Source organism: Calonectris borealis, chromosome 1 (assembly GCF_964195595.1).
Source record: "Calonectris borealis chromosome 1, bCalBor7.hap1.2, whole genome shotgun sequence".
Classification (NCBI taxonomy): domain Eukaryota; kingdom Metazoa; phylum Chordata; class Aves; order Procellariiformes; family Procellariidae; genus Calonectris; species Calonectris borealis.
In genome coordinates, this window is record NC_134312.1 from 93,977,459 (window position 1) to 94,004,128 (window position 26,670).

The 26,670-nt window shown below is 41.6% G+C and overlaps 2 protein-coding genes across 8 annotated transcripts in view; both read right to left on the reverse strand.

The window, feature by feature from the left end:
* SFT2D2 (SFT2 domain containing 2) overlaps positions 1 to 12,655 on the reverse strand; it is a 32,278-nt gene extending 19,623 nt beyond the window's left edge. For 5 of the 7 annotated variants that reach the window (XR_012676432.1, XM_075167569.1, XM_075167561.1 and 2 more), the window contains exons 1-4: positions 12,458 to 12,655; positions 11,487 to 11,573; positions 11,062 to 11,147; positions 9,890 to 9,971 (exon numbers count right to left, since the gene is read on the reverse strand). Coding sequence is in view for 5 of the 7 variants with exons in the window: in XM_075167569.1 (XP_075023670.1) it covers positions 9,890 to 9,971; positions 11,062 to 11,147; positions 11,487 to 11,573; positions 12,458 to 12,520 (318 nt within the window). In the remaining 2 variants the exon portion in view is untranslated. Of the gene's footprint in view, positions 1 to 1,995; positions 6,156 to 6,805; positions 6,836 to 7,605; positions 7,665 to 7,774; positions 7,811 to 9,889; positions 9,974 to 11,061; positions 11,148 to 11,486; positions 11,574 to 12,457 lie in introns of those variants that run through there. The other 2 variants (XM_075167601.1, XM_075167592.1) reach the window with 2 other exon arrangements.
* A 902-nt stretch (positions 12,656 to 13,557) lies between these two features.
* Positions 13,558 to 25,098, reverse strand: TIPRL (TOR signaling pathway regulator). Its single transcript, XM_075167767.1, has 7 exons — positions 24,823 to 25,098; positions 21,750 to 21,929; positions 20,821 to 20,920; positions 19,520 to 19,651; positions 19,011 to 19,106; positions 18,195 to 18,257; positions 13,558 to 16,559 (listed from the first exon to the last, which is right to left on the reverse strand). The coding sequence occupies exons 1-7, from the start codon at positions 24,921 to 24,923 to the stop codon at positions 16,410 to 16,412; spliced, it is 822 nt and encodes a 273-aa protein (XP_075023868.1). The 5' UTR covers positions 24,924 to 25,098; the 3' UTR covers positions 13,558 to 16,409.
* Between the last annotated feature and the right edge of the window lie 1,572 nt (positions 25,099 to 26,670).

The following is a 26,670-nucleotide window of genomic DNA, read 5'->3' on the forward strand; positions in this document are numbered from 1 at the left end:
ATAACCTCTCTTAGAGATGCCACAAGGGAACCCAAGAAAAACTTAAAAGGGTTTCAAATCGGCTAACTTAAAATATCAATCCCAAAGATTGGCAGCTTACATATACTATTTCATCTCTGATTCATCAGAAGCTTTCTTCAGAAAAGTGAGAAAACAGAAGATTTTGTTCCTTTTAGGCACCTCCAGCTCTTTATGGCTGGGCAGTCACAAGCCTGTACACCCTCTGATACTGCAACCGAGACTGAACTCAGTAGGAAAGGTACAAGTAAGGGAAGGAAACAAATATCAATCCCCAACTTTGAACTTCCTGAATCCACAAAATACCCTCTCTTGCAAATCAGACCTTGTGGAAGGAGAAGGGAAAGGGGCAGACATGAGTACGGCAGCCTTCAGAGAGTCTTGTCACTGAATTTGAATGTGGTGCTGACGACTCTGCCCCAATATTTACAAACGGGTTCAGGGGACTAGATGCTGTAGCACAACTGATAAACCCTTTCAGAGTATTTCTAAGGAGCAAAGTCATCTACAGAATACACTTTCCCTAGAGGGCAGCTGATCGTTCATTGATTTCAAGTGAAGACTTAATTTTATTTAACAATCATTCAGGTATTAAGACCTCAGCATGAGAACGATGTGGCAAAGTTCTACAAGTTTGTTATTATGTGTGAGGTTGAATAGGCAAGCAAAATAGCTTTAAGCTATTAAATATGGAAAAGATTTATTGTCCTTTTAGAACTCAGATTCATAGATGTCTTGATATGAAATAGCTGTATCAAGCTCTCCTGACAAGTCCTTGGAAGCTCTGACCTTTTAAAAGAGAGAAAATACAACCCCCTAGGTTTCTATATTACAGGAAGACAGGCTTCTTCTATTTCAAACAAAACTGTGGTGTTTCCTGTAGGATAGAAATTTCAGTTTAGTCAGCTTTGAGACAGAGCTTCCTTAGAAGAACAATCAAAAAAAAAAAAAAAAAGTAACTGAAAACTTCACTCAGCCTCCCACAGCACACAAGTCTCACCACCACCCTTGCAAAAAAATGCAACTGCTTTGGTTTGCCCTGTCAACCAGAAGAAAGTTTAATGTACTCTGAACAGCCCAATGCAGAGCCCTGTACACTGCCAAGGAATATTAAAACCACAGCAAGCGTTTGGATGTGTATTAGGCACAAACTTAAATAGACATGCTTTCTGAAAGTTTAAAAAAAAAAAAAACACAAAAAAATTAAAATCATTGCCTCTAACTCTACTTTTAACACACATTCATAAATCATTGGCTTCTTACTTCCAGTGTACATTACTATTCAGAGTGTATTTATTCCACAAAGAAGAGCCAGAGGCATGCTGTTTCGTAACTCTAGTCTTTGCTGACAGAATAGCATCAGGAATTATTTGCTCTGTAGCATGGACTAAGCCAACAGTTTGTTGGCACATCTAGGTTGACTCTTGAGGTAAATAAATAAATAATTAAAATATCATTCCCACTTTAACAACTCTAGTTGCGCCAACCAGCTATCTAGGTGCAAGCAGCTATGCCAATAAGAATTTCTTTGAGCTAGACATATGCTGGGTGAAGCAGCTGCACAGCAGCATGGTGACACAGAAACTCCCCTCAGCAGTACATGTTGTGTACACAGCAAAGGAAGTGAGGATGAGACAATGACTTTTTAAAAAAAAAAAAAAAACCCACAACAAAACAAAAAAACCCAAAAACCCCACAAACAAAACAAAAAAAACAACACACAGCAATTCCAGCATCATCTAGAGAATCATCATAATTAAAAACTCCATATTAATCATAAGAGCAATTTATTTAATGCAATGACAACTTTATTGAAGGGAAAAAAACCCAGCACTTGTAAGTAAAGATTTCACTTCATTATAGAGAAAGCTGTAAGTTAGGAAAAAAGGTGTTTATCAAAGTAGAAATCAAACAGTGTAAATACATAGAAAAAGCACAACAGCAAACAGAATCAGTAACAGTATAAAACATTGTGGAGAATTTCTGAAAGCTTGGGTTTTATTTTACAAAACAATTCCACAGTTGTTAGAAAAATTTATTGTTGTTACATTACAGTGAGGCACGCAATTTTAAGAAAATACACCATTTCTGTGCTTTCTGTCCTACGTGGCCAGTATTTGCTATGGTTGTAAACATCAGTATTTAAGACAAATGTGTGGCTAAACGTCATCCTCCTCCTCAGTTTTGAGAGTCTACAATAGCAAGAGCGATCTTACTTTCATTAACATGATTAAGCATCAAAACAGAGCAAGAACCATTCTCAGAAACTCAACAGAGGCTCTTTCAATCTCTTAGCACACAGCAAAAGGGCATGAGCTTCAAGTGCCCACACTGCTCCACAAGGCAGTTCCCAGAACACGCGTTTCAGACTGCACGTAAGCAACAGTGCCGTGAGCCTCCAAATCCATTGCACACCAGCTGCAATCGACCACAAGTTGTGATCGATTCAAGCCTGTCACTCTGCACCTAGCTGGAAGCCATCGCATAGCAGAGTCTCCGCCCTCGCCCAAATTTGCATATTAAGTATTCACACGTAAAGCCTAACACACTTTCTTTTTTAAAACATGACTTCTTAAAAGAATTTCAACTTGGTGCAGAAATGTCTTCCTTGTTTTTTATAACAGCTCATGAACAATCTTATTACTGTAAATACTAAACAGGATGAAATTGTTCACATCATCACTGTAGAACCATCTCAGATAGTACCAGTATTCACAATGGACTTCATCACATAAAACAGAGCAAAAATTTGAAGTAATAAAAAAAAAATCCCACAATTTAATGGAGAGCATCTCAGTACTTCGGGAACAGATGACTACCACCTTCCCCATTCCCGTTTCTACTATATCTGGAAAGTCATCTGCTCCCAGATATGCACATTTCATGCTAGGACTGTATGCTAAGGCTGCTGGCTTAAGGTTATGTTCTCTGTACTGCAAAATGTCAAAAAAGTGGATAGGCAAGTTGACCAACAGTCAGGCTGGGCAAAAAGCACTTTCTGGTAGAATACCAAATCCTACCAAGATGGGCATCCAACAGCTTATAAGTTTATTTAGGAAAGTCAGTCTTGAGTTAAGTGCCGTAGGCAACTGAGCAAGGAATTTGGGAAGGAAGGAGCTTTGTGATTTAAACCACAAACATCTCTACTTGCAGTAGAGCGCACAAAACAAACATTCCTGCCTTGAAGGTCATTAAGATAGAACGCTAGAGAGGGCTTCACAAATGCCCACCATGCTTCCTGCCAAGCCGGTAACCGAAGCTGATGGTACCAAAACTTAACACAAAGTAGTTTTAATGACAAAAAAAAAAAAGGTATAATGGTATAATCTAATTCAGAATGAAACTGGTCAAGAGGGAACATTCATATACTAGTTTATTCCCTGATTATATAAAATCATATAAAATAAAGTATTTTAACGAAGTGGAAAAATCTTTTGCTGCTAAACTTGGCAATAGCCTGAATACAACTACTTATAAGTGAGTAAGAATCTGAAGAGTTTTGTTCTGATAGAGGAGTTATTTTAAATCAAAACTGCTTGTAGTCGAAGTGACAAACCCTGAGTATGTTTCACCAAAGGGCAACATAAACCCTAGTGGCACTCTGGTGATCGTTGTATTTTTGCCATCTCCCCTTGGGTTCCCTTCCTTTAAGGACACGATTGCTTAGCCTCATGTGCTATGCAGTCAAATGAAGATTTGTTCTTTCTTACTGAGTAAAAGGCTGTGGGGCTGGAATTACAGCTTTAAAAAGGGTAGGAGGGAGGGAGAAAAAAAAAAATCCATTTAAGATTACCCGCTATCTATTGATAGTTTCCTGAATTTCCTACTACTAAGTGGTTGTGCTCACAACAGCTAAAAGGTTCCAGTTAGCTAATATGCAAGTTGAAAAACTAATATTCAGCATACCCAATTCTAGCATTCTTCTAGAGGAACTGCTAGAGAGTCAGGGTACCACAATCCTGCACAAGCTAGTCAAGGAATAAGCAAAAGGCTTTTACTCCTTCTAATCTGAAGTATTCAGAAAAAGAACCCTAGAAATCAAATTCCATTACGTTGACTGCTGATGAGCCTGGAATGATGATCCGAGTTAACCTAACTTTCCTGGAGAGGGGAAGGAGAAATAATGTATGCTATACTTACAGCGTTTTCCAGGAACATCCAGAGATGTTAATTAAGAAATATTGGAATGTAAAAGGCATTAAAGTTGCATTTCAACGGCCCTTATACAAAGGAATTCTGTAAACATTATCAAGGCGGGGGAAAAGAAGCACCAGGACATAGCACTTGCACATCATCCTGTATAATTGATTCATCCCAACATCAGTGCCATGTTTTCAAGGTGGCGTTTTCCATTCAAGTGCCTTTGTAACAGTAACTAGCCAGCTGGAATCCACAGAAAGCCTGTTAAAATTTCCCTTTCATACCACCCTCAAAAGGGAATCTTTTTTTTTTTTTAAGAGGATCCTAACAGCAGGCTGGTAGTGTGCTTTATAAATTATCAGAAGGACACTTAAGTTTAAGACTTTGAATTAACTCAGTTTCTAGTAACTTTCTGGAAGCCATAGAATTACTTGGTTTCACTGTGGGCCTACACTTTATTGCCAAGTAGATCTAGGTTTTTCCTACATCAAAATCTTTGTGGTACAAGTCAGGGATACGCTTGCCATGCAAACACAATGCTGTTACATGACTAAACTCTTGGCAGATGGAGGAAGAGAGGCTTTAGTTCATACTAAAGTCCACTGGATAAGCATCTTCATAGACACTGACTCCAGCAAGACAGTTTGGTAATAGGAAAGGTGAAAGCAGTTGAACAGTATCTATCTCACACAGCAGAAGCAGGAATCTCTGCTCAGATATTAAACAACTGACCACTGCAATGGTTTGGGAGTAAGTGATTATACATAGCTCAGAAAATAAGAGACTGTACAGTGACCTTGGAATTGTATACTGACTGTTCAGCATTTGTTTGGAGCTGGCAGCTAGATTGTTACACAGTCTTTGCTAAAACAGGCAATAGAAAATTGTACTTTCTCCTCAGAGCAGAAGTTGTTCACTAGTGTATGCAAGAGCTTTAGGAGAAACAAAACTGATCCTACTTACAAAAAAAAAAAGTGTTGGAGTTTTAACTTATTTACAAGTTCAAAAGAAAATGTCTTCTCCCCGGCTCAGACTGCTTAAACAATAGCCCACTTCCACCTTATCAACAGAGTTTGTCCTTTGAGAAATTCTCTCTTTGCTTATCTATTATGCCCTCAGCTTCACACTGCTCCTGTGCTACAGCTGGGGGAGAAGAGTGAGCTTCATGTGAAAAATTTCAGTTTCTGACCAGCCATTAGCTGTAAGTAAGGCAAAGAACTCAGGTTCCTGGCAGCTGAAAAATTCTATTAACCTTATTTTGCAAGTGCTTTTCCTATGGGAACAAGTTTTTACAAATGAAAGTGTCCCTTTCATGTATTTTAAGGAAACACCATCAGTCTAAACTGAAAATTAAATACTTCATTGAAGATGCAAACATTTCATACTTACTCCAAAACAGTCTTTTCATTTAGAATTAAACCTTTTAGAAGGCTCAGAAACCTAAAATTTTGCAAGAGAGGCAGGAAAAGAAAACACCAATATGCCACTATCCAAGGCAAACAGTGCAAAGATTAAGTGACATAAGGCTATTTAAAAAAAAAACAAGTTGCCAGTAAGAAATCAGTTAGCAACTGATTTCTTTTTCTTGAAAAAGAAATCCTCTAGACTGGCACAGTCCCATCAGAGTCAAGGTCTCCTTTTTACAGACTTCATGTATTACTTTGTTACTTTTGCAAAACCAAACAAATACATGATTTTACATAAGAATTATCATAACAAATTCTGGATCTCTGCCCAGTTCTTCTGCCAGGCTGAACTTCATTTGATCACGAGCACCCTGTCCTACAGACACCATTACTTACAAAACCAAGCAATTCCATACACTGGATTTAACACAAGGAGCTTCTAACAACAAGCTGAAAGGCACACGTTTAAGACAGAAGTAGGAGAATACACAGTGATCTTAACATAGTTCTACTATACTTCCTAGAACTTTGTGAAGCATCCAGTATTCCTGTTAGGACACACAGACCGAAACACATTTCTTCACAGCATCCCTACAGGCAGGAGAAAGAAAAAAAAAAAAAAAAAACAGTCACCTCACTTATGCTGCTTGATGAGACTCATTCCATGCTGCTATCACACTGACACTGAGGACTTTAAAGATCAGCTGACCATGTATTAATTGCGCTTACATAATTTGCATGGCTACGTGAATGCATTAGAGACAAGCAGGCCTGCTCACTGTCCACCTGCCCGACCGCGATGGAAACGAGACCTGTAAGCCCGTATTGAGGCAGTGCACCGAAGGAGGGTGGGGCTGATGGAGCGGGATAGAGAGCTGTGTGCTCAAACACAGCATAGTGCTTGTGAGGGAGAACAGGGAATAAAGGTACACAGAAGGATACGCTTGTCTAGTAGCATTTTGGACCAACATTTAGGCATTCCAAAGGCAAGCCTTAAGTTTAGCTTGTGGTCAGTACACTTACATATTTTTATAGGAAACCCTCTCATTTTGTTACATTTGTGTTCTCCCACTAGAGAAGATGCTTAGTTTCATTTTCAGGTTTAACTGCGTGCGTTTCCTCCCCCTAAAACACCACCATGGAAAAACATCTAAAGCCATACATTACAATGCTTCTATAAACTAATCTGCTGTCTCATTACACCTCAAGATGACAAAAAGTAAGAGAGTAGGGAAGCGTACCTTGCAAATGGTATGAAGGAAATGCTGTACCTAAGAAGAAAGATTTTTAAAGTTACTCTTCATGTCAGATTTTATTAGAGTCACAAACAAGAAGAACAACCACTCTGATGTTCTAAACAGGTAACTGCAAGATACACAACCAAAATGAAGCTTTGAGTTTGTAAGCACAGGAATGAGTATCCTTGCAAGTCATCTTAGCCCAGCCAGGTTGTGAAACACTATGGCAAAACCAGGGAGCATACTGTAGAAGCATTTTAAACACAGTTTTCCTGCACCCAATATTCTTCATGCTCCAGCGCCTACACAGGCAGGTAAGATTAATTTTGAGGGCTGGATAGATGTTTGTACCAGTTTCTGTACTACTTCTGTGACATTACACAGAGCGTATGTTAACTTAAAGAACACTGACACTTAATTTGATTGGCATATCTGGGTCTTTTAACAAGACAAATTCAGGAGAGTGTAAGAGAGGAATATCAGACAGTAAGCAACAAATTGATTTAAAAGGGAAAAAAAAAAAGCAGTTTTACTTCAAGGTCACAGTGATCAAGCAGATTCAAAGAAACTTTCCCCCAGAAATGGAGTCCTGAGCTCCATCTCCAAAGCCTCTGAAGTGGTGTGAGAGACCAAGAAGCAGGAACAAGTCAGCTCCTCATTGATGCATTGCCTTGCACCTAGGGGAATGGCAAGGTAAAAATTCTCCTTCCCTCTAACTCATGCAAGGTCAAAATCCATTCACAGTTCAGCTACTAATATTAGGTGCAATAGAAAATGGTGTGTGTGGGACAGAAGTCACTTACCATGCCAAGGCAAAAAACTGTAAGATGCAGAAAAGGAGCGCGAGTCCTTTCTTACGCCACTGGAAAGAGAGAGCAGAGGCCGGGGGGAACACAGCACACAATGAGACAACAATGTAAGCATCTTATTTTTAAAACATATTCCGGTATACTCCAGGACTCAAGTACTCACCCAGAAAGCAGAACACAGTGTTAGTATGAGACACAACTAGAAGAAAACAAACGATTTCTGTTAAACATAGAAACAACTCCAGTTTTTGTAGATATTGCAACACCGTAATGGGTTCCTTCACAGAGACAGAAACAGATTACATCATCTCATAGTTTTATTCAAGCCTGCATAAGAGTTCCGTTCCCCTTATTTAAATTGCTCTTACTATTGCATTTCTGAAGTGAATTAAAGCAACGAGAAAAGAGCAGCCTAATATCTCCAGAAAATAATTTTATGGCTGCAAAGGAACAAGAGGAAGAGGTTCCTAGAGCTCTTTTGCAACATCAGCAGGTTCCTATGTCATCCCACACACTCCTTGGTGTCATAGGTATACACCACACTTCATCATTTTGCGTAAGTAAAACTTTTCAATTACAACTCTAGACTTCCCGCTTCTGTACATGCCATATTTCCTGTTGATTCTCAAGGTTACCATGGGGTTAAAGGTATGCCATTACTTAATTTTTACCAATTAAAACTACAATACACTTTCAAGAACTTCCAGCTATTGCTTAGTAGCTCTGCTGTTTAATATAAAGTCCAGCACAGCCATTCAAACTGGCACTTTTTCTTTTTTCAGAGTTGCACCCTGTCTTTACTACAATTAAGATCTTGGGGGGTAGTAGGTCATTTTGGATTATTTTCTGTTTTAACAGGAGCCTCCTTTTAGTTCAAGGTTTCATTTTTAATTTAAGACACAACAGCTCATTTAGTTATGACAGATGCTGATACTCAATCTTCCTTCATCAACAGCTTTTTGATATACACGTACCATTGTGCTACTATGTATGCATTTTTCTGCTTGAGTAAAAAAAAAAAAAACAAAACACGCAGAGATTTAGTACTGCATATTCAAGACAGTAACACATGCATTGCCAAAGAAATCATACATTTCACCTCAACCATGATTATTGACATTAAATGTAGTTTTTCCATTAGTTTTAAGGTGGTGATTTGTATATTGGTCTAAATACTACATCATACATCTAAAAACCGGCTTTACTCCAGTGAACAACATTCCAGGCATTCTCCTGACTCCAGGCATCCTAAATGCATACAGAACAAGCACACCGTGCAGTAGGCTTCTTGCCTGCTGCTGCTCTGTGAGCATACACAATTTCTCAAGCTCTATCATTGCCTGCAGCCTCTCTGGATGTTCAAAGAGAAAATAGGAAGCGCTAATGCCAACCTAACACTCTGAAGACATTCACATTGAAAATGGGAGGAGTTTCATGCAAGTTAAACCACCTTCCAGATTTTAGACTCTCCAAGAGAAAATGGGAAAGTTGAAGAGACAAAAAAGCACATGCACTTTAACAAAGAAAGAGTCTGAAACTCAGCAGTAATTTTCATACACACCCTCCTCAACAGAAGGTTGGCCACAATTCCCATCTTCTGAAGATAAAAATAATTCCAAGGGCTGACTTCAGTTGAATGTTGAATTTGCAATTTCATTGTGTCATACGAGTTTCAAAACCTGAAGCTATCAACCAACCGGGATGATTTCTGTATTTTTAATGCAAGATATCCAAGGCATAGAGATTCCCCAGTTGCTTTGTCAGGAAATGACAATTTTATCGAGATAGAAGTACCTACACAGCTCTTTAAAGCAAATCAGATAGAATATAAAAAGACAAAATTACACAAAATAGAATGTCTAGCAACTTCCATAGTACCACTGCTTAAAAACTTGTTTCCCATCTTTCATCTTTTAAGCAACATGAAAATACGATGTTGCGACCTCAAGCACCCTAAAAAAGTATATGCATAGTTCACACACGCCAGCCACAGACCTTTAATGCTCATTTAGCATAACAACCTGGCTTCAGCTCAGTCTTTCATAATAGGAAGGTGGTTTTCTGGTACTACACATACCTTCCCGCTACAGCAGATGTGCAGGATGTTTGATGTTTTGGGGGGGGGGGGGGGGGGGGGGGCAGGGGGGGAACGAATCCCAAACCAAAAAACCACCCACAAACACATCTTGAGACATTCGATGAATGTATATGAAAGGAATTTACAGTGGAAATTGTTTACAAGTTAGCATAAGTCAAAACTGTTTCCTTTGATACTTACAAGCATAACAATAGTAGCAATCAAACGTGTAGGCTCAAACATCCTTTTCAATTGTTTCATTGGTCCCATAAGAAAAAGAGTGCTGTGAAAAACAAAATAAGATGAACACAGGTAAGATTCTAGGTAAGATTCCTCATTAAGGGGGGGGTATTTTGTTAAATTGTCTGCTGTCACATAGGGCATCAGTACACTATGTTGTTATGCTAGTCAATGCTGCATAACAAAAGAAACAGGATATACAATGAGACAAAATCCATTCCTGATTTTCTTTGTGCAAGGTATTTATTCTGTAATTTTATTCACACTTGTTCAGTTACAATTAACATAACCAGAGCAGAACTATCAAGCTAGAAGCATAGGTCAAGGTCAGCTTCAATTAGATCATTCTTAACCGATGCTTTTTTAACCTGCTCTTCAAAAACAACAGCCACAGAGGCTCTGCATGGATTGCCAGGTAATCCAGCTCAATTCCTCTACATAAAGGGCTGTTTTCAGGCCTAGATCCATTCTCTGATCCCTTACCAGATCTGCAGTCCTCATCTAGAGCCCTGGTGATTGACACTGCATGAATTATACAAGGTCAAAGTTTTATCTAAGGTGATATTTCTGCCTTATATGCTGTATTATTCTGCCTCATTACTATATTATTCCCAATTCCATTCCTTGTGTTTTCTAACATCTTGTTAAGTTTCCTTAGTCACAGAAGGTCGTGTCTGTCACAAAGTCAGTGGGGCTACGCTTCAGGAACCTCAACGGCCACGAAGGCTTATCAAACAGGCCTACCCTGACAGGCAGACTGCCCCAAATATATTCACCAAAGCACACAGAACATTACCAAATGCAAAACGGCAAAGAATTATTTTTATCTTGAGGGGGGAAAAACCAACAAAATCAAAAAACCTCAATGCTCACAGCATGAGTTTGATTCTTTACTTATTCTTTACTTTTACCTTGAATACATTGCTAATAACAATAAACAAAATAAAAGTTTTCTTTACCATTTCAGGGCACTACTGGGGAAATGCTGTTCTTTAAAATTCAGCAACAAGAGAATGAACTACATAAGCAAATCTCACACAAACGCAACAGTTCCTACCACTTATGCACCTTCTCCTATCATTCTGCTTTAGTTTCTCATCTGTATTAGGGAACTAATATATAAAGATTGTTACCTCCCAATAGATGCAATATTCCCCAGTGTATAAAACACTGCAAAGAGCATCAGCCCTTTGCCTGGTACCCATAGCAGACAACTACCCTAAAAAAGAACATTGAGAGAGAGAGGGGAAAAAATTAATATTGTTTTTAAATTGCAAAAGAAATATATCCAAGAAATCTCACAACACAAAAGAAGTCTTAGGAAAACTTAAACCCAAACTGCAGAATCACACACACACACAAGTAAACTGCATTTATTGGCATTCTTGAAAAAGAGTTAGTGCATTGCATCTAACCGGAACAGAGTCAGATGTCTTCCCAGAGACTCAAAAAAAAAAAAAAAAAAAAAAAAAAAATCAAGCAACAGCATACAGCAAGGCTGTAATTAGTGGGGCTCCCGAAACTCAAATATCAGGGAGATTTGGCAAAAGGTCCTTACCAACAGCGAGCACAGGCATCCTATTGCAAAACAAGCAATGAAGCCTTTCACTCTGGTGCCCCAACCTAATGAAGTTGCATCAATAACCTAGAAACGAGGAGAAAAATAAGAGTGAAAGTTATTATTTGCAAATAGATCTTGCCACGTATCAAGTGTGTGAATTTCCTCTAAGATGCTAAACCGTGTCCTAGCACAAATGGGTTTTTAATCACCCTCTTCAATCGCCCGTAGGAAGCGCGGGTGCCGCTAAGGGACAGCCCCCCTCAGCGAGCAGCGACGGGGAGTTGCTGCAGGAGGGAGCGCTGCCTCCCCCCGGCGCGTACCCACGCGGGACTGCCCACCCGCGCCACGCTCGCCGGCACCGGCAACTTTTTCACTTTCACTATTCCGCCAGCTCTCCCAACGAACAGGCGAGGGGGGTTTGTTTGAGCGGGTTTTTTCCCCTGCCCGCACCGAGCAAGCGCACCGGCACGTTCCCGTTCCCCCGCTTTATTTTCCGGCTCGCTGCAACCAGCCTTCCCGTGCCCGGCCGGCCCAGGTTCCCTCGGGAGACCGAGCCATTCCCTCTGACAGAAACCAGAAGCCAGGGGCCCTTTCCCAGACAGCGGCACCCCCGGCAGCGGCCGCTCGCGGGGTAAAGCACGGGGGATTTCAGGTGCAAGTGAAGGGTTCTCAGACTGGCTCCAGGTGAACCGCCGCCCCCGGCAGCGCCCGGCCGGTTCAGCCCCGGGGAGCCGCAGGCCCGACGATGGGCTGAGGCGGTGCAGGCCGGTCCCGCTGACGGGCGGTCCCGCCGACGGCCGACCCGTACCGAGAGGCCGCGGCGGCGCTGAGGGGGGGCCCAGGGTCCCCCTCACCCCGCCCCTGCGCTCCCGCCAACCGCCCCTCGCCAACCGCCGCCCGGGCCCCCGGCACGCAGCGTCCCCCCCCGCCCCGGAGAGGAGGCAGGTGCAGAGGGAGCGGAGCGTTACCTCGGTCAGGCCGCTCGGCTCCTCCGCGTCGCGGCCGCTCAGCACCCGCTTGAGCTTGTCCATGCTGCCCGCCTCGGCCCCCGCCCGAGCGGCTCTGCCCCACACTCGGCCGGACTGCCCTTCCCCTCCTCAGGGACTACCAACTCCGGCATGCACCGCGCCGCCGCGGGGTACCTGCACTCGGCAGGAAGATGAAGGGCGGTGGCGGCGGCGCGGAGGCTGCCGGGGGATGTAGTCCGCCGGGCGGGGGAGGCGGGACGGCATCCGGCGGTGAGGGGGCAAAACCAGCCGCCTCCAGGACTTTACGAGCGGCGAAGAGGCGGTGAGTCCCCCCGGGGCAGCGGGGCCCGGCGGACGGGAGCCGCCCCGAGCAGCGCTGTGCCGTGAGCCCTGCGCTCGGAGCCACAGCCCGCCGCGGCACCTCCGTCTCCTGAGGCGGTGCCCCGCCGTCACGGGGGTCGGGTGAGAGACGCCGAGAGGAGAAAGGTGCTGGAAATGGTGTAGCTGGTCCTGTGCTCCCCCCGGACACTCCAGCCGTCCTGTGGCAGCTCTGCTGGGGCAGCTGCACGAACTTCAGTATTGCAAACCTTCCACATCAGTGAGATTAATAAAGATCAGCGTAGCGCCGATTCCCAGGTTCGTGTGGCAGAGATTATCTTCATTGTAATTTATAGGTTTGGTTTGGGTTTTTTAAAGACAGCAAGCACTCCCACTTTCCCTTAGAGTCAGGCACTTCTTACTCTTCCAAGCATACGATAGCTGACATCTAACCTGTCCCAGTGTTTTCCAGACTTCAGAAAACAGAGCCCACACCCTCTGCCAGTTTTACTTCTCTAGTTGAATCCCATCTCCTCCCACCACTTTTGAATCCATTATTTGGCAATAGTGAAGCTCACAGAAATAGTAATATAGATTTCATTTTGCTCCCACTACTGTGGTTCTTCCCCTGTTCTGAAAAAGTCTCACCTTATTTTCGTAACTAGCCAGAGTGCTCTGATGACAGGCAAAGGCGCATGGATGCAACACCTTACTAGCATGCAAAATTCAGCATCACGAGTAGTTACTTCAGTTTATTTTGCTCAGATAAAAACAGAACTATAAAATGTTTGGTACATTTTATTTAGCGACATACAAGAAAGAATATAAACTGCCACAGGTTAAATGCGCCACAAAACAGCTGGAGAATCACCCCACTCCCTCCCGCTAAAATTACATATCCAAAGTGGTACTTTTCTGTGGAAAATCTGTACCAGAGAGCTTGCAGTACACCAGTTTATACTGCTGCTTCTTGATAATCTGGGTGGTATAAGAGTGACAAAGTGCTCCAAGTTTTACTTTGTAGTAACTGTAACTTCCTAAACATGTACTTGTGATTTTCCCAACTTGTGTGTTCCACTTAAATGCATAGTACCCAGAATAGATGGGTATCACAGATCTATATAGTCGGGATTCAAGTCCATTCAAGACAACTGTATCAACAGGTCACAAATTAGTATGTATGACGGACAAGATAAAATACACAGCATAAGCCAAACATGCAGAGCACCCTTTTCAACGCTCGGTGTGGATTCTGTGGGTTCCCCCCACCACTATACTTTAGCCCAATGGAGCTTAATGTTAGCATCACTGCCCAAACCCAAATCACAATTTTAATTAATGAATGCAGATATAGTTTCCTTCATGCTAGCACTACATCAGCTCTCAGTCACTACCAGCTTTAAAGTGTGTTTTTATAAGCCTTTAAGGCATGTAAAATAATATATGCTTAGAGTAAAAGAAGTGCGATGATTTACTTCTACCAGCAAAATCTCTCTTCACCCCCATGTGTTGTTCCCTTCCTTTTCAGTCTCTGCCCATATCCCTCTATCACTGGAGTGGACCTAAATAATCTTCTGTTACCAAATGAATTTTGATCACTTCCATGCAGCATTCATTTGCAGCCCCTTCTTCATCATCCCACTAAAATCTTTAGGAAACAAGTGCAGGATGATGAAAAAATCCAACAGAATTTAGGACTCTAATGGGGAATATAGAGGACCTCACCTCTATTTCAAAGTGGCCATAAATTCACTCGCCCAGATCATGTCCAGCTGATAATAATTTCTTTCAGACACTGTTTAATTGCAGTTCTCTCCACTCTTTTTATCCTATAGATCATAAGATTTTTTGCAGTAATCCTTTCCAAAGGATTCCAAAGATAAGGCTGAAGGTGTATTCAGGAAAAAAAAAATACTCTGATCAATAACTTTTTACAAAATAATCCTCATAGACCTCGGTGAGGTAGGCATGTATTAACTCTCATTTTTACATACAGGGAACTGAGGCACAGAGAAATTACTTCCCTGTGGTTAGAGTAAATCAGAGACACAGGAAAAATTGCAGTTAGTTCCTGCCTTTCGACCTTATGATCAATTCATTAGACCAGGCTGCTTCAAATAAAAGTGTAACAAAGTGTGTTGTTTGTTTTTATTAAAAAACCCAATCACTTAGATGGCAGTAGACTTTTTTCTAAAAATCTCAGGGTCTTCTCTAAAAGAAGATTTTCAGAACCATTTCTGAAAAAAACTGGTTAAATACCAGGTTTTGGGATGGGTTGTTTCTATTAAACCATGCAGTATAGAATATGAAGATTTTTAAACACAAACTCCAAGACATCAGAATGTGTACACATTCTTATCTGCCATCACCTTAAACCGTAAGGCCTGCTTTTCGCTACAGTCACTTACTTCTTGAGTGTGAGCAGTAAACCTAGACAAGTCTGTTTAGCTGCCCCATTCTTAGCCCAAACCATCAATATAATTTAGGATTTCCAAAAGCAATGTAAATATTTAAAGTTTAATCTACAAAGTGTTGAGTTAAAATGATGACTATACATGTGATCACACTTCTATTAATATCAGAGCTTAAAGAAGTTTAAAAATAAACCAAAATGATGTAGCTGGAATACTTAGCATCCTTTTAACGCTATATAGGATCTTGTTTCTCAAACTGCAAATACCAGCATCCTTTAGGAGTTAGAGAGTGAACACCCCTCTCTTCCCCAGCCTTAGGCCACTCTGCAATTTAGCAATTTGACTCTCAGGGCAGTATAACCATCATACGTGGGCACCATCCGCTATGTCCAACAGGTCAATACAGTACGATGCGTTTCCAATACAGTACGTGACTGTAGCAGCACACAGACCCCAAGTAACAGTCTCCAGAACTGCCTAGAGAAATCTGGCTGACATCAGATTAAACTAGTATTTGCGAAGAGACTTACCAGCGTGTCTCTGTTAACCTCCAGCTTTTTTCCTGCTCTGGAGCTAATGCCTCACAAATAAGGTAATTTTACCTTTATATAGTGTCAAACAAATGCAATTTTTTTTCTCCTTAAACCTATCCTCAAATGAAATGAATATTCTTAAGTTAGATGCTGGATCAGAGACTCCAAAAAAATAACTTAGTTGGTTATCAGCTCACAGTAGGGGAAGCTAAGCAAAATGTGTAGTTTAGGACTGACAGCTCAAAATAAATGCAGAGGAAATTTTTTTTTTACTGTGGATGATTTCTCAATAAAAATAAAATCATGCCAATTTTACAACTCCAGTAGTCTCTTAGTATCTGAAGCAGCACTAACAAAATCTTCATAGAATTGTTTGTGGTGGAGGGTCCAGACAATAATTCTGCCTAACCGGTGAACTGAACAGAACACAGACTCTTAATCGTGAGAGTCTTTCTCCAATGCCGTTGAAAACTGTAACTCACCACCAGTCTATCATTAACTCCAGATACAGGTTAAAAAAAGCAAACAAAAAACACCATTAGCAAAACCTGCTTGAAATGTTTTCTCTCAGGGCTACAGAAAAATTAGCCAAATTCTTTATTCCACTAGTAGTGAAACCGCCCCCCATGGCAATGGTTACATGATCACCTTATCTCCAGTCTACTTCAAGTCCATATAAAGTCACATTTATTTAGACTTAACACACATGGTTTCCAGTGATGCTTCTGGTTTAGGCTCCAGCTTCTCTGGGAATTCTAGTTTTTCACAGATTGTCTCCTTTATGGGTAAATACTGAGAGATCTCATTAGGTTCCGTGAACAGGGAAGGTGGAACATGCTAAGAAGCAAAAATTTTATATGAAACATGTTAATGACGGGGGGGGGGGGGGGAGGGGAAGAAAAGGTATTCCAAAACCAAACTTTTACAGATAATTAATCCATAATTTACCTGATTTAAACACCTGGAGGCAGGTATGATCATTAAAATTTACCTTATAACTTCAAACGTACATACAGTCTTTTACTCCTTGTGTGGATCAATAGGCTAAGGAAAGGTATTTAATGTCTTTAAGCAGCAGATTATAAGAGTGCAAGAAAGTCAGAGGCATTCATGAAGAGCTACAATGTTTTAAAAAAATAGATTTATCATGTGAATGGAACAAACAGTGTTTTTTAGATTCTAGTTCTAGTTGAGACTAGGATGGCCACAAGGGATCCCATGCTTTATGTCTTCTAGCCATTGCAATATATTCACTGGAGTTGCTCAGATTTAGCTATTGATAACTGATGTACCTGAACATGTATCTTAATTTTATGAGTCCACCACAGACATTTATACGAAATACTAAAACTCATTGGATTTTAATTTCATTTTTGGAGAAATTAGGTAGTTTCATTAACCAATAGCTTTCTCTGGAGATTTCTGTAGACAACTTCACCACATACAAGACATTTGATGAAAAAAAAGAAAAAATCTATACTGAGCAAACCATCTCCAAACTTTCTAACAACATCCTTCAAGAAGTGTATCCAGAGCTATTCAATTGCACCCTGTATTTTGGCTACCCCTAACATGCAAGGAGTAATACGGCTGTTTCAATTATTTCAAACCTAAGTGAAGCAGGAATCTTTTTTGCTTTACCTATGCAAGCTGATCTAGGGAACTGAAAAGCCATATGCATTTCCTCTCTATAACACAGGCAGTAAAAATTATTTAACAGCTTGGATGATAATTTTTAAGCATGAGGTGAAGTAAAACCTAGATCACCGATTTATATTTCAAACCCCACAAAACTATCAAAAAGCTTATGTCTGGATTTAGTCCTGTTTATAAGGATTACATATTGTTAAGAAATGATACAGTGCCACTTTCCTCAAAAAGAAAAGCATTTTGCAAAAATATTCCCTCAGGTGGTTAGTAACACATTAGTCACTTTTTACAGGTGAAGGAAAAACAAGGGAGAAGGGAAGTAACAAGAATGCCCAAGATCAGGTGTTGGGTCAAGAATGAAAATCAACAGCTGCAACTCCAAATGTGCCACAAATTATTCTGAGCCATTATTAGAGTTTTAAGGTAGGCTATTAAACTTATTTGAGAAAAACTTAATGAGTCTATTACCAAACAGATCTTAACCCCTAGTACTACTTGCAAGCATGCAATCAGCCCTGAAATTAAGCATCATGAGACATGGACTACCTGATTTTGTGGCTGAACACTTCTATGAAAAAATAAAATAATAAAAAAATCTTGTTAACTCAAAAGTAGAAAAAGTAACCCAATGTGATCTGAGCATTTACAAATGTAAATCTGCCCTGAAATCACCAAAATGTTTTGTAAGCAGAAAGGTTTTTCCTCTGTATCAATTCCAAACCTAACAAAGAATGACTTACAGACACAGTATTTTCTATGCTGACCATAAAACAATTTTAAAAAGCAGGCAGAAAAAAACCCACATTTAAAAAAATGCAATACCTTTAAACTTGATATTTTGCTTTCTCTGGATGTATATTCTCGCAACATATAGGCCTTGTCAGCCTAATGGGAAAAATATGGCAAAAATTAATTACAAAATTATCATCTAGTATCAGTGCAAAATGAGCATTTTAAATACATTGAATTCAGTAAGCATTTGAATTTGGTTGACCACAGATTTTCACCTGGGAGTAGAAACGTACATTCAAATTCACGAAGACAGAGAAAGATGTTTAGCAATGTTCTCTTTCCCAAAAATCACCTTTCTGCGTGCATGCATGAAAAAAAAAATTCTATGCTTGTTAATCTTTACTCAGCTAGAACTCCTACATCAGTACGAATATAGCTAGACAGAATAAGCAAACCACAACTGTTATGTCCTGTATTACTTATGAGATACTAGAACTCAATGCCGCACGGACAGTAATTTGCAAGTTAAAACTTGCAGTAATATATTAGACAAGCCCAAAAACATTTTCTTGGAGACGAGGAGAAGAACAGTATCACACCATTTACTGTTGCCACTTTTTCCTCTTGCACTTCCTCTCTAATCTGTGTCTGTCAAATATATTTAAATGATTACTTCACATGAAGGGTAGCCCTCTCTGCTCATAAAATACCTAGCCCCGTGGCATCCAGCACTTGGTTGCTACTTCAGCACCACCACAATAATAAAATACACTTGAAAGTTCAATTCAGGTAACCTCTATGCCCCAAACATCAGTATTAAATTACAGGAGCATCAACAGGTCTTCTCTGAAAGTAAACGGCAAGGGAGTATCTGTAAAATATTCATGATGGCAAATAAGGGTTTACCTCATGATGAAGCCTTGTATCATTCATCCTGATAAGTACCCCATCAACTCGCAAGAAAAACCTCAACAGCACAAAAAAGCTGGAAGGCATAACTCTCTGCAAAAATAAAGATGTTCCATTCAGCATATTACAAAGTTTTACTTTAAGTATGCACTTATCTATATCAGATATTCACAATGAAAGATAGTATGAGGAGCTTTCAGTAGTAAAGTCAACATTTGGGCTGTTGATATGCTACAGCTATCATTGGACAGCAGGGCAGACGGTGTCTCAAAAGATTCTTAGGCAGCATGCAGAAAGAGGGAAAAGATTGTTCCCTGAAGCAACTGACAGAAAGATTTCAAGACAACATAGTTTCCAGTAAGATTATATTTCTAAGAGTGAGGATAAAGAACTTTGCATTTTAAACTTTAAATCCCAGAAGGAACAACATGCAAAAAGTGACTGCATTTTGCATACATTAGCCAACTGAGTCACCAAGCATCCTGTATACATCTCTCAGTACTCACTATTTTTACACTCAAACTTGATACTCCATGGTCGTGAAGTTCATCTTCAAACAGAAGTACTTCTTCAAAAAACATAATCTGTTCCCTGGCTTTCAATTTCTCTGTATTTATGTGTTCTGTTGTAGGAACAACCTAAAGAAAAAGATTAAGAACAGCTAACGTATTAATTTGTGCAAAGCTACATAAAGTTTGTCCTGATCTTTTAAATCCCACAATTGCTAGTTTTAGAAAGGAAAAAGCTTTTAGGGCACTAAGCTTAAAAAATCCCAAATTTCTAAGAGAAAAAGTTAAAATTAAAACAAAAGTTTCACAGAGGAATCATCAATCAAAGCGAAAAACAAGAGTGGAAAATTCTGAATAAACTTCCCTCTGGGTACAGGCTCAGTAGGGTTTCAGCTGCAAACAATTCTGCTCACTTTCTGTATTTCAAAACATTTGAAGGTGCCTCATGTTTAACATACAAATGAGAAGTTCTGGGTTATAAACAGGATTCCATGCATTTAGTATCTCCAGCCCACTACAAACCCCAAACAGGATTCTAATAAAGCCTTTCCATGGAAACCAAGTACCTGTATGCTTTCCATCTCATGGTCTCCATATACACTCATACACTTCCGCTGCCTAAAGACTATGGGCCAACAAGACATGGTTTATTTCTATGCTGCACTTTTAATTCCAGAATAACTCAAGTGATCTATAACTAACACAGTCCTAGTGAATTAATATAGATTATCTGCTCAGTAGCAAGCGATCTGTATACAGTAAAGAGAAGCTGGGAACTTCAGTCTTATTTTAAAGTAAATAAAGACAAGGGAGGGCCTTTGAGTTTAAAAATTAGGAGTTACTGTTGCAGAAAAGCATAAAGCCATCGAAAGCAGCCAGATCTACGAATCTGCTTAGACAAACAGGCAAGCAACAGAGAGTAAAGGTACTAGAGATTTACACAGTTGATAGTTCTGTTGTGTTGAGCTAAGGGCTTCAGAGGGGCATCCAGCAAGCGCTGAAGATTCCCACGTGCTTTACTCTATGAGTAAGTCCTCACTAAGGGACACAATGGCACCCTTTTCTATAATCCTAAAATGCTTTTTAAAAAAAAAAAAGTTATTAAAATAAGCCATGATTTGATTAGGATAACGTGCTGAGAGACATGAAAAGCCTAAACTATACTTTGAAATCAGAAACTATGAAGCATGGAAGATTTTACAGAAGCCTATTGAAAGGTAAATGACAGCTTAAAAAAAAAAAATTGTGTTTGACTGAAACAATATGCAATCAGCATTTAACAAGGAGAAAATGGTTACCTTTAAAGCTGCAGAATCTCCCAGCAATGTTCCTTTGTAGTCTGTTGTGTAAGTCCAATCATATGGCTTGACAACTTCCTTAGTGTGCTCAGTCTCACTCCTGAAGAATTGAAAGAGAAAACAGCATACTTTGTAGCAATTCTTAAAAAATTACAACCTCACATATACGATTCCCAAACCCTTCAAGAAGAAAAACAGCAGCATTTTCTGTGCTGCAATGACGATGTCAAGACTTAATCATGCAGTATTGCTTCTTTCACAACATCTGTTTCCATAATAAGTTAGAAAACCATTACCAGAATTCCTGTGCTAACACTATCTCAGTCCTGTGAGTCAAAATAAAGATTTTAGTTCGATGTTGTTGAAAAATTTGTATTTCAAGATCATTTTTTTCTTTAAGTAGGCAGAAAGCAACCTGCTGATAACACACAGCAATCATTAACACTGCTATTTGCCTTAGCTTTCATGACAGCTTTGATTTCTCTCTCTCCTTTATTTCTAGGTGCTCTGCAACTAATTTAGTAAATACTACGCCGTACAAGTAGTTCTCATGCACGGTAATTGTTCTGCTATGTTCCTAAGGCTAAGACTTTGAATGTGTACAGCATTTTGCACTTTGAAACACCACACAATAAAATCTTGTAATGCTCGAGGCCCTATGAGTGTGAATAAATAGAAACAGCATTAAGCCATGTTAAACTTGTCGTTTATTTTAAGAAAGCCAAGACATAACTGAAAAATATAGCTGACCCAATTTAACAGATAGGATGGCAAAGAAAAGCGAAGTGACTTCTGTGATCACACACTGTGTGTACGGTAGAACCAAATGCAACATGGTCTCCAAGAGGTCAGTCTGTTCTTTTAACTACTTTATGACAGTTTCACATAAAACACACCAGTACTTGCCCACTGGTGATAAAATACTGTACCTGCTCTCTTGCCACTCCTCTGCACAAGCCACTTTGATCATACCTTGACAATTATTGACACATTTTAAAGCATCTGTTGCATTGAACTCAATTCCAAAACCACGATCATGCTGTATTCTTAGGATATTGTCTCCAAACATCATCTCTGGCAGGGAAGGCATGTGTAATTCATCAGCCAACCTGCACAGAAAAATAAAAGTCCCACGAAAAGAGATCAGTCAGCTATATCTCAGTGAAAGCAGTCCTTGTTTTGGAATAAGTATTCTTTAGACCATGGTAATTTAGAAGACACATCATCAATATGTTCTGCAAAATTTGGTTGTTTTCCCAGTTTAATCATTTGACATGAATTGCAGAGTCATTGATCCGAAGTGACTTTTCCACCACAAAAGTATTCCTAAAACATTCCTTCTCCATCAGGCTCGTACAAAAGTCTCATATGTGAGGAATCAAAAAATATCTGATAAGCATGAACTAGCAGCTTTCAACCTGTTGTAGCAAATCCCTGGATGGTCCATGAACTACTTCGGCAGGTGCCCGAACAGAAGTTTTAGGAATGAGCACTCGCTGTCAGCAAGTTTAAATTCGCTACACAGTGGGCCATACCTCCAAATTTAGAAGCCTACAAAAATGGGCTGAAAACAACCCTGGCAGAGTATGTGAAAAGTGCAGAAGACACTAGTGTGCTCTACTACTTTCCTGAGCTGCTAGAGAATACACACCGGTATTTGTAACCTTAAGCATGAAAGCCACAGCCATAGCCACAGACCCAACTGAACAAAGTACTGCATGAACCAAATAGGCATGATCTCTGCAGAAAATCTCAAACCATTCTATTTCACATTTTGTTTTACATCAATCTTTATACTTATTCATACATATATACATACGCTATACATAAATACACACACACACATATAACAGCACTTTAGATACATACTGACCTTATTTACCAAAAGGCTTCACATACTTCTTTTCCTCCCTACCACTACCTACTTTACTTATCAAGATCAAAAAGAAACACATGACATCTGGAGAGAAGAAAACTTTAGGAAATACACTAATTGTAAGGAGGGGAGGAAAAAAAAAAGTCTTAATCGCAACTTTCACATTAATAATAAGGCACTCCTGAACAAAAGTGGTTATTTCTGTAACCCTGCATACAAAAGAAGATTACGCTAACCAAACTGAAACAAAAATAATGAATGCGTAGACCTGGAAAATAAGATACTATGTCTTTCCCTGATAAGGCAGAATAACTTTATGAACTTTTCCATTTCATCACGTGCAGGCCCCTTGACCTGCAAAGACCAACGCCAGCACAGAAAGGAGTTCTTGGCTATGGCACATTTAATCCTTCACCTTTCCACAGAGATTGCTGAGGGATTTTTGTGATATATGCTTGCCAGAAACAAAACTCCTACAAACGCTAATGATGTTCCCCAAGCAATAAAAAAGACGAAATGCCAAGAGAAATACATTATAAAAGGAAACTGACTAAAAGCACTGCAACTGGATAGTTCTTGACCCTTCAGATTTGAAGTAGAGGAATTGTTTTGGGGATCTCATGCTAGGTACCAAGACCTACAGGTAAACGGCTAATTTTGGACTTCCCTACCCTGCAAAATTCTCTGTGTTCTTTCAAGCCTGAGTTGCAGCTCTTGCAACTTTACTTTTCAGCCTTTTTCACCATGTTCTGAAAAATTGTGTGTTCCTCAAAAACGTCTAAACAGAAAAAGGTAATTTCTAAAAATTACAGAGGTGACAGTTTATTTTAAAACAGCCACAGTTAAAGAAACTGAATAGATCAGAAGATGAGCCGAACAGACAATTTGGCTTCTAGACTGGCAGTTCAAGTCTCTCCCTCTTGTTTATAGATAATGAAGAGAGTTAACATCCTCCTGATCTTAAGAATAAAGATCTTCATTTTTAAGATGTAGCATCCTACAAAATAAGTCCTCACAAACACGCCATAAAAACAGGATACTCTAACAATAGCCCTCCTTCCCCTGCAGGACACAGGTACAGCTTAGCTGGATCTTGAATCCTCATTACAGAAAAATGACTAAATCACAGGATTCAAGTTTTCTTATCTGTAACTGCAAAAACTAAAGGACCATTAGTCAGAAGCAGTTTGAGAAAATTATTTTAGGCATTGAACACAGGATAAAGATGGAGAAAGGAACATAGTTTTTACCTGGTTTAAGGCAGATATCCAGTTTAAAAAAAAAAATCAGTATAATGCTGTTATGTTAAAAAAATTAGCATTTACATAGTTTACTATAATAAAAAAAAGTGTAACATTTAAAGACATGGAACTTTATCAAACAAATTACCCTCAGAAAAGCTAAAAGCAACATGAATGAAGATATATTTAACAAGACTAACAAGATTTCCACGTATCTATTCCAGAAACTGAAACCAAGAAGTATCTGTCAAATTCAACTGCCACTAAGGTCAGCTATGGCACTACACAGCTGAACTGTTCAGTTCCACATACACAAATGGGACTTAAGTACTTGATGCTGACACAGGAGTATTTTCTCCAACAGTTTGACAGCAGTGGAAATTACTACTACAAGGAGAGAGCAAATAATACATTTTTAATGAAATCCACTATCTTAAAATAGTCATTACCACGAAATAGCTTATAACAGTCTGTGGACCACATTTAAAAGAATCTTAATCACCATTAAAACGTAATTAAGAAAAACAGGCTTCTAATTAGCAGGCTTCAGTTCACAGAGGTCCAGATCTCCAAAACCGTTAGCAATCATTCAAATCAAAATTCTGGAAACCATCTGTAACCCAAATCACCCCAGTTTCTCAAGCCAAAGAATCAAGCCCACCCTCGCAAAAAGAGAGGGAACAAAAACCTCCGAGCTACCGGAATAAAGAGCGTCTCCCCTGCCCAGGGGACGTTATTTGTTCCTTGCGCAAGGCGAGAAAGCGTCCCGAACCCCTCGTTGTCAGGGAGCGAGTTCCCAGCCCCGCGGAGGCTCCTCCCCGCGCCCCAGCCCTGTCGCCCCGTCCGTGGCCCCGCCCGCCCCGGCCAGCCCCAAGCCCGCCCCACCTCTCGGCCTGCGCCGACTTCATAATGTGCGTCCGAGCGGCGCTCAGCTTCCACGGCCCGAAGGCGAAGTCGCGCCGGCTGCTCTGGAAAACGGGGTGCATGACGGAGGCGAGGGGGAAGGCCCCGCCGAGGAGAAGGCAAGAGGGGCCGGAAAGGGGCGGCGGCGCCTGCCCGCCCCGCCTCGCCTCGCCTCACCTCACCTCTCCGCCGCAGCCTGTACACCCCTAACGGCAGCAACGGCGCCGCCGGAACCGCCGCCTCAAGAGACTTCCGCTTCCGGGGGCGCAGCCCTGCGCACGCAGCCCGGAAGCCGTGTGGCGGCAGGAGGTGACGTGCAGGGCACGGGCACTGAGGGCGGGAGGCGCTCGCGGCGCGGCCCGGCGGGGTCGATGGCGGCGGGCCCCGGGCTCCTTTACGCCCCCCCGAGCCGCCGTGCTGCGGAGCGGGAGCTGCGTACCTCTTCCCGCCCGCCGCGGGAGAGAGGGGTGTCTCCGGCCTCCTCTGCCCGACGGCGCCGGGGTGGGCAGCTGGGCGCGAAGAGCCAGCGAGCTCACCGGAGCCCCTATGCCCGGGGAACCGGGCTGCAGCAGCCGGTGCAAAATGTGCGTGAGCCCGGCGGGCATTCGCGCCTCCAGCCGCATCCCCGGTGGTACCTCGCCGAGCCCAGCCCGAGAGCAGCAGGGCCGCCTGGGTCCTGCCACGGGGGCTAGGTGCAGAGCTCGCCGGGCGGCACGTTTGTGCGCTAAGGCAGGATCCCGGCGGCGGTGCTGCTAAGGGATGGGTAAGAGCGGTCATGGTGAGCTCTGAAGCCCTGATGGTGCCAGGCTGTCCTCCCTGGCCATGCTCAAAGGTTCAGCAAGCATTACCTAGCTTCAACATACAGACCTTATGCTATTTTAGATATTACACACGTAGGTGCATACATACAGGTGGAATCTCTGGTGCTGGTTGGATATCTTCTTGAATGCCGTCCAAAGGTGGTCTTTTGAAAATGCCAAAATGCGATGGCGTGGTAAGCTTAAGTCCTGTAGAAAAGCATCGGTAGAACTGGTTGAGAATGACACGCAATTTTGTATTCCAGCACTGATGGTTGGGTACTCGTGTTGCTTTTCTGCATCATTGAACGGACAGACTAACTCCCCAAAAACTTCCCTCGCACAGGGGCACGACGCACAGTCCAGCTCCTTTGCAGTGCCAGGGCAAGCAGAGACAGTGGCCGCAGGAACGTGATGCCTGTGTCACGAAAAACTCTTTCTCTTCCAAATCGCAGAGCAACCAAATGGCAGCAAAGCTCAAGTCAGAGCCGTTGTCCTCTGCGCTTAAGGCCCCTGCCAGGACAGGGGAAGGTGGGAGTCAGGGATGCTCAAGCGTGGCATTTAGTTATCCTTCACCTGTTATACTACACCCACCTGCGCTTTGCTTCAGGTGGGGGGGAAGAACCCCTCCCAAAATCTGCTCTGTATTACTTTTAATAGCATTTTGGGGTCTAGGAAGTCTAGCCATTAGGATCTGCCCCTCCCTGCGACTGGCGTGCACCGTGTGCTGGGGCAAGTCACTGCACCTCATCTGTGTGAAATGGATTCTCCCTTTCAGCTGGATTCCTGCGCTTTCAGCGGAGGAGGGCTGTGAGGAGCCCTGCGAATGTGCCTCGGGGCGGGCCCGCGGGGTAGATGCGCTGCCCCGCTTCAGCCGGGTCACGGCGGGACTCTTTCCGCGGCAGCGGCGCGGCCCGGCCCGGCCAGGGGAGCCCTCTGCCGGGGATGGGGCCCCGGCACCCCACTCACACCGCAGGCCGAGGCCGGCTGGGGGGAGCCTGCCCGCCGGGGGGGGACCGCAGAGAAAATGGCG

Coding starts and splice junctions, on each gene's coding strand:
- TIPRL (XM_075167767.1), bottom strand. CDS start 24,923: ATGCACCCCGTTTTCCAGAGCAGCCGGCGCGACTTCGCCTTCGGGCCG. Junction 20,921..21,749: donor GAGGAGTGGCAAGAGAGCAG/GTACAGTATTTT, acceptor TCAATTCTTCAG/GAGTGAGACTGAGCACACTA. Junction 19,107..19,519: donor CAAGTTTGAGTGTAAAAATA/GTGAGTACTGAG, acceptor TTATTTTTGCAG/AGAGTTATGCCTTCCAGCTT.